General features: G+C 39.6%; 1 protein-coding gene across 1 annotated transcript in view; it reads right to left on the bottom strand.

Annotated features, from left to right (window-relative positions):
- Positions 1–2,733: 2,733 nt before the first annotated feature.
- CWC27 (CWC27 spliceosome associated protein homolog) overlaps positions 2,734–8,271 on the bottom strand; it is a 176,464-nt gene continuing 170,926 nt past the window's right edge. Inside the window, exon 14 of the mRNA XM_006081410.3 lies at positions 2,734–3,322. Within this exon, the coding sequence (XP_006081472.1) occupies positions 3,160–3,322 (163 nt within the window). The 3' untranslated portion in view covers positions 2,734–3,159. The remainder of the gene's footprint in view (positions 3,323–8,271) is intronic.

Below are 8,271 nucleotides of genomic sequence, written 5' to 3' on the forward strand. Positions count from 1 at the left end.
CAGCAGCAAACCACTCATCTCCTCACACTTTTTAATGACCTTGTTCTATGATGTCCCCATTTTTAGCTGCAGCAGATGCATTGCTGTGTGGCCTCGGAGCATACCGGGAGCTGAGGGCATGTGACAATATGTTTTGATAGTACACCATTAAAAATTCTAGAGAGATCCGCATTCACTTCAATTACCTGATGAGAAAAGAGGTCTAGTGTTGCCAACAGGTTCAACCAAAGTGAAAAAACGGCTTGTAAGAAAATGAGAAAAAATTTTTCCTGTTGTTGTCCTGGCTGGGTGGCTCAGTTTGTTGGACTGTTGTCCCACACACCAAAAGGTTGTGGGTTTGATTCCCAGTCAGAGCACATACCTAGGTTGCAGGTTCAATCCCCAGTCATCAGGGTGAATGTACCGGAGGCAACTGATCAGTGTTTCTCTCTCACATATATCTTTCTCTCCCCCCTTCCTCTCTCTCTAAAAAAAAAAAAAAAAATCAATAAAAAACATATTCTCAGGTGAGGATTTAAAAAAAAAGTTGCAGGAGTTGCTTTTCTCTGCTCTCCAGAATGTCTAGCATTGCCACAGACAATGAACAAAAATGCTAACAGACTTCACTGTTTCAGGAAAACACCATATGGCAAGACAGAAAAGAAAAATAAGCCCAAATAAATATAAAATTAGAATGAACTTAAAAAGGCTAACTTCTTACATGTTTTCATGTTTGTTTTTTGTCTTTGAACTGATTTTTTTTTTTTTGCAATTCATATAGCCCAAACACGCTCCTGTGACATTTCCAAAGACTTTACTATAAGCACATTTAATATCATACAGGGTGGGGCAAAAGTAGGTTTACAGTTGTTTGTATGGAAAACAATACTATAATTAATAAACAATAATACAAGAATAAATTGCATTTCACATATGCACAACTGTAGACCTACCTTTGCCTCACCTTGTATTTAACAGATAATTAATTACATTCTTGAAAAATTGTTATTGCTATAATTCAGTTAAGTTCAAAGTGAATTTTATTATCATGGTGAAATTCTGCTGATAAGATTCTAATCTCTGTGGAATTTCAGAACTTTCTGGTCTTTGTGAATAAACCAGGATAAGACGCATTTAACCAACCTGAGGGTTTAATTTATCTATTCTTGGGACAATCCCACACTGGTTACGGTGGTGGACACATGAGGAAGAATGACACGGAAACTTGTAGGTACGGAAACTTGTAGGTACAAATCAAGTGGTAATACATTTCACAATGACTGACAGAGACTCAGTAAGTTTGGAAAACAAAATTTTGCTTTGTGAATACCTGTGATAACCAAGGTTACAACTTCGTGATGAGAAGACAGGACACACTTCTAAACACTGGCTTACTGTTTGGTGGCTGTGAGATTAATCACCCCACATTGAGGGGGCTGGCATGTCCTACTCCCCTGTCCCTCTCCTCCTCTTTGAAACTTTCTGCTTCCTGAAGAGAACAAAGGGTTCTTGTTAGTACTGGGAGTCCTGTCTTCTCACCTCAGGTTGTAGATATCAAAAAGAAAAAAAAATGAAATATTTCAGGCATACCAACATGTATAGAGAATACTATAATGAGGATTGAGTACCCACCCTCTACCTTAATAAATAAAACACTACAAACACAAGCAAGGCTCCCTGTATATTCCTTCTGCCTCCTCAGAGGTAATCACTATTTCCATACCTGGTTTATATTTTTGCTACACATGTGTATATCCATAAATAATATATAATGGTAGGTTGTGTGTTTTAAATTTTTATACAGATGGTCTCCTTTTTTCATATTATGTTTAAGATAAGGTAATACATGTAGCTCTGGTTTACTGATCTTCACCACTACAAAGTATTTGATAATATGGATATACAACAACTCATTTAGCAATTCTTTGGTTGATGCTTCAGTGTATACTCAGTAGGGGTCTCCTTGAGCAACGCGTGAGAATTTCTTTAAGGCACAGACCTAGGATTAGAATTTTTGAATCACGGGTAGGCACATCTATAACGTTAGTAGGTACTGCCAATTCCAAGGATTGAATCACCTGCAGTGATTCTCTTTAACAAGCCCTCTGGGTTCAAAGTTTCGGCTTCATTCCTCTGGAAGAGGGGTGGGTGGCGGGGGAAGGGTAGTGCAGCAAGACTCTGCGTTTCTAACATGTTCCCATGTGACGTTGCTGTAGTGTAATGTCTGGGACTGTATTTTGAGAACTAGTGTTCTTAGAAAAAGCCTATTGGATGACATTTTGAGAGAGAGAGCCGATGAGACACTATCTGAAAAGATGTTGCTGGTGAGGTTTTATGAGGTAACTGAAAGTTAGTCTGTGGTATAATTTTAGCATTCCGATTCTAGGAATGAAAACCTGACTAAATATAGATAATATGTAGTAAATAACCCGTGAGAGTGATTGCCATCAAAGGCTAAATTCTCAATGAGCTGCTCTGCAAGAATGGGGCCCCTGCATGTCTCCTGCGGCTGCTGTGTGAGAAGGGCGAGTGGGCAGGTGGCCCGGGTCAGGCGGCCTGGGGTCAGGCGAGGGTGTGCCATGAGCTGGGCTGACAGTAGCCGGTGTCTCAGCTGCATCAATAGAAGCCAGGCATTAGCCTAGAAGCAGGTGTGAGTATTCACGTGGGCGTTCCTCACAATTTAAGGTACGGGCTACTGAGTCCTGTTGATTTGGCTATTTTGAGATATTTATATGAAAAAAAAATCAATCTTTATATTATATATATATTTTATTATATTCCAAAGTTAGTATTCTGATGACAGAATGCCAAAGAGGTTTTCCTCAAATATTCTTTTTGCAGGAATTTCTTAGAAAAAATCTCAAAAATGAAGCCTTCACATATTTTAGGGTAAAAAAAGCACAAGTAGGCTTGCATGGTCTGCACATGGTTAACATGAAAACTGGAAGGAAAGTGATTTTATTTCACATTTAACAATATAAAAAGTCAATGCAGAATAAAAGTGTGTTCCAGTAACCAAGAGCATGTGTTTGTGTCAGTCCACAATTTACATAACAAGACCCTGGTTTTCAAAACCAGACTTCTTCCCATGCCTAAGTGATGCTGCTGGGAGCAATGGCTGTCATGAGGCCATCCACTGCAGGCACACTTCCACCTGTTCTGGGTGTCAGTCCTCTCCTTCTATCTTCTTTCCTTTTTCTCTCTCATCAGCTTTTTGCTTTCTTCCCTTCTTCTTTTATTCACTGGATTCCGGGGATCATAGATTTCAAACGTGTCTGAGTCCTGCATGCTCGCATCTTTCACTTTTCTGCTTTTATCCTCAAACTGAAGTACATGTGACATCCTAAAGAGGGAGAGAGATGGTTCAGTGATTGTGGCGTGGAAACTGAAAGGAGAAATTCTATACTTCCCCATCCTTGGCAAAATGAACTATAAGGGTACCGAACACAAAGATGGGTTTATTGTTTATTGGTGTTTGTGCCACACGGAAACCAACTTCTCAGAAAACCCTTGAATTTGAAAACCATGTGTGGAGTTTGTTCTGCTGGCTTGTATTTCTAGTAGTGAGTGTCGTTGCCTCAGTTTTCACTTGAGGTTCTTTTCCTGATGGGAGGTTAAAAGACTTCTACACACAGTGTTCCTTAAACTAAACTCCCAGAACATTCTGCCAGCTGCCTTTAAAGAGCTTACTTTCTTAGCTAGAGAGAGCCTGGCTGCAGAGCAAAACTCCTGCAATAAGCTACTCCTATCTGATTTCTGTTTCATTTTGTTTTGAGTATTTAAATGGATCAAGAGTAGGTAATGTGTTAAGAAAATTCTTGTTCAAATGGTATTATGACTCCCTTTTCTGTGGAGTTGCTGAGTTAAAGAAATATACATATTTTTCATACAAATGGAAACTAAGCTTTTGGCAGAGCTCCGTGGACTAATTTCCTCCTACTATTGATTACAACAAATCTAACCACCCCGCTTTCCTACTTTATCAAATGCTTACTGGTCTTAAGGTATCAACATGTGCTTGACTCATAAGTGGTCATAAGCTGGCTATCCTTAGCAGCAGGGGAACATGTAAGCGATTAGCTCTGTCCCCATTAGGAGGTGTCAGGAATAAACGGGGAAGTCAAAAGACTAGGTTTCAGGGCAGTTGAAGGAATTTGGAAAGAGGAAAGTTCAATTTTTATATATAAACAAAACTACTAAGGCTTTCCCATTAGTTAGTTCAGCAATTTTTAAAATAGGCAGACAAAGCATTTTCCTTTATCACAGAAGATAGGGCCAAATTGCCTATAGGATTAACACTCCGCATACACCAGCTGTAACATTCAGATGAAACCCAAATATTACATTAGCTCCTTTTCCCCTGCAGTAGCACAAACGCTGAGTGAAGTTTATTTATGTGACAAACTCCTAAGGATATACGCAGATTTTAAAGAGTCCTAAAAAGATTTTGGGAGGAAAGTAAAATGTTACAGTAGTAGTGCTACAATTACTCAGGATTCAGTAGCTACAGTTCACCAGGGCTGACAGGTGGGGTCTTACTACCATTCCCACCCCTTTCCACCCAGATAGATAAAGCTGATTGGAACGCAGGTGAGGATGAGCGATAATAATGACTTAGAGTTTCCTTTAACTTCCTGAGGTAACTCACATTTCTACAATTTATTATTAAAATACATGATTTGCATCAAATTCATAACTGATTTTAATAATATAGGGTGTCCCAAAAATGTACACATACTTTGAATAATTATAAAGGCAGTGTTTATTAAAATACATAACATTTTCAAAACTGAGTTATCAGCTGTTAAAGTGCATACATTTTGGGGGGCACTCTGTATATGAACATGCCATCTCACGTGTGAGAACTCCGGAGTTTTAATACTTCCTGTTGCTTTAGTAAGCACCTGATTTAGAAAAATGCATCATAGGGTCATTGCTTATTTAGAGGGATTCCTCAGAGTCCTTCAATTTCTTACAGTTTAAGCATTAGCTTATGAGAATAAAACAATCTTCAACTCCTAGAAAAAGGCTGGTTGTTCCACAGTGACCACTAAAACGGATTTGAAACATAATTACACCAGATTTAATCAATTAATGATGACTTGCCTAGGCCTAAATGCACCTCAGTAAATACTTCAGTAACCTCACCTCCGAAAGCCAACTAATCAGTGGCAGCCTAGTGCTTCTGAAAGCTGGCCAATCAGTGGCGGACTCACTCCAGTGAACATGCTTCAGAAAGCCAGCCAATCACGGACAACCTCTCCTGAATAAAGAGCTTCTGAGGCTGATGTCCACTCCTAAACAATCCCCAACCCAAAAATCCATATAAGGATTTGCAACCAGCTTTGCTCAGAGACCGTGCCTCAAAGCACAGCTCTTTCTTACTTCAGTAAGTAGTAAACTCAGCCTTTTGTTTCACATAATAAGAGGGGGTGTTTTCCTCTGATACTTCTTACAATCTGTGCTGCACTCCCCACAAAGCGCACTGTCTAGAAATTGTGAGTGTGTTACCACTGTCGAGGACCAGGTTTAGGAAAGTGGCCAGACTGTCCTATTAAAAGTCCCTGACCACGCACGCGTCTGGGGAGCCCACCCCACACTGCATTTCCGGAAGTGGTGAGCGCTTTCCAAGTGACTCTTGTGCAGACGCCTAAGCCAACACCAGTAAGTAGCTGGAATCATATGCCCTTTAAAATATTTTATTCAATACTCCTATATTGATATAAAACACCAAAGCCACCGTTTTAGTTAACTTATTAATACCTCTCCATATATGCATTCTTCTATTTAAAAAAATTATCGCTTTTTCTGCTCCCCAATACATATGGGTTTTGTGTTATATCCACTTCTAGTAGGGACTATCCTTGTTTCAAATATGACTTTGCCAGAATTTGTCAACTAAAACCATAATAAGGCACCTTCCTCCTTTCTATGCCATCAGAGAATCATGCAACTATTGGACTGCATTGGCCCTGGTTTAAGAAATGACCTCTAGACATGAGAACACAGCACAAAGCCCAGACAGAGAAACAGATTTGCCTACAAACCTGGAAAAACAGAAAGCTGTAAATTAAAGTAGCTGTCTTTTTCGACTGTTTGTTTCAGACACCACTGCACTAAACAGGTCCAACGTTTTGATTAATAACAAACCTAAACCCAGAGAAAGAAGGGGCTATCGGCTTACACACTACTTCAGCTTTAATATCATAATACTTAGCAGGGCTGGTTACTCAGCAATAATATTTAATCTTTAATAGAAATAAAAGCATAATCAAAATGTTTCACCCATTTATCTTTCAACATGCTTCAATCACTTCATTTTCGAGAGCAAACAAAACAGTTATTATGATTTTCAGCATAATAAACTCCTGACCTATGTGCCTCCATAAATCACAGACTGCACGGATTGAAAGCATGCCCACATTTTACAGCCTCCGGTGAGAATACACATGCAGACTTATAATGCAGACCCAATTCCAGTGCATAGGGTCTGGTAGTTTACAGTCTTGTATGTATCGACAACTCAATACTATCCACTCTGTGGCTGGTCATGGCATTGGCCCAACAAGAGCAGTGAGTTTATTGGAATTACACACTGATCATTTACATGTGAAAATTTTAAAACTTGTTCACTTGAAGGCAAAGACAGAAATTTAGTTCTTATTAGTAAAAAGTTTTGCATAAGCTCAGATTCTCAATAAGAACACTGACTTGAGTGTGTAATAGAAATATGGAGGGTTACCATTGTCACAGAGGCTGTGTTGGACAGGTAAGTTTTTTGGTCAGAGACTGTGTGGGCTTACAGACAAAAAGTAAACAGCTGATTCTCTTAAAAGAACCCGGACCTTGACTAACCTCACTAATTTGACAACCAGCTTTTAAACTTCTCACATAGTTGTGAAATAGATTAAGATATGACAGCAATTAATAATGGGAAATGCATTCTCAGATATATAGTAAATCATTCAAAATAGAATTCCAATATTAACAATTCACTTCTGACTGAGATGTATTTAAATTATTTATGCTTCTATAATTAAAACGGCTGTTTTTCACTGGGAAGTCTATAAACCACTCCTTCCCATTTCCAAGTCTCCCTAATTTAGGAACTTAGCACCCAACCCTTAGAGTGTTGTAGGTGTCCTAACTGTTCTGCATCTGCACTATTTCTCCTTTTTATAATCTTCCAAAGGTTCCAAAATAACCTTTCTTACACGTTTCTTTTACAGTGTTCTTTTGAGCAGGAACTATCAGCTATTGTATTGACTGAAATCTCAGCCTGACCCTTAAAACCCTCTAACAATGGGATCTTCCTATCTCACCAACCTCTTTTCCTTTCTTTCATCAACTCTCACCTTCTGTAATTGCCCGTTTACTTAATTTTGAACAGACTGTCAGTTATTCGAGACACTCTGAGCCTTGTTCACAGCTGTATTCCCAGGGCCAAGAATGGTGATTGGTGTGAATCAAAGCCTTCAGAACCTTTGTGTCAGCCAGGCCTGCTGGCTGGTACTTGCTGGTTTGCTAAACTAACACTTGACCCTGCTTTTGTGGGCAGAGACTGTCTTTTATTTCTCTGATACACTTCTAAAATGACTCACAGGCTCTGCACAAAGTCCCATGCTCAGCACAAGCCCACCTTTCCATGACTTAATCCCGGCTCAGTACACAGACTGCTGCTTTCCCACTGCACCCCATCAGTGAGTGCTAGTTTTTATTCCCTGAAGACTACAGTGGGAGCTGGTCTTAAGTCTTTTCCATTTCCTAGGGCACTAATGTAGAACTAGGTAGGCAATTTCTTTAAAGCAATGTTTCGCAAAGTCTTAATCTTAGAGGCCTCCCTACCTCAACGCAGGTTGTACATTGGAATCAACTGGGTGCCAGGCCTGGCCTTCACCTCCAGAGGTACTGAATCAATCGTCGTGGTTGGGATGGGGACCCAGCATCAGGAATTGAAAATGTTTTCTTGGTGATTTTAAAATACAGCCAAAGTTAAGATTGCAGCACTAGGGTTTAAGAAAGAACCTTTACACTTTCAGCCCAGCTGGCATGGCTCAATGGTTGAGTGTTGACCTATGAACCAGGAGGTCACAGTTTGATTCCTCACCAGGGCGCATGCCTGGGTTGCAGGCTCAATCCCCAGTGTGGGCGTGCAGGAGGCAGCTAATCAACTAATCAATTAGCTAATCAGCTAATCAATGATTCTCTCTCATCATTGATGTTTCTCTCTTTTCTTTCCCTTCCTCTCTGAAATTAATAAAAAAATATATATCTATCTATATATATATATAT

Source organism: Myotis lucifugus, unplaced genomic scaffold, assembly GCF_000147115.1.
Source record: "Myotis lucifugus unplaced genomic scaffold, Myoluc2.0 scaffold_0, whole genome shotgun sequence".
Taxonomy (NCBI): Eukaryota; Metazoa; Chordata; class Mammalia; order Chiroptera; family Vespertilionidae; genus Myotis; species Myotis lucifugus.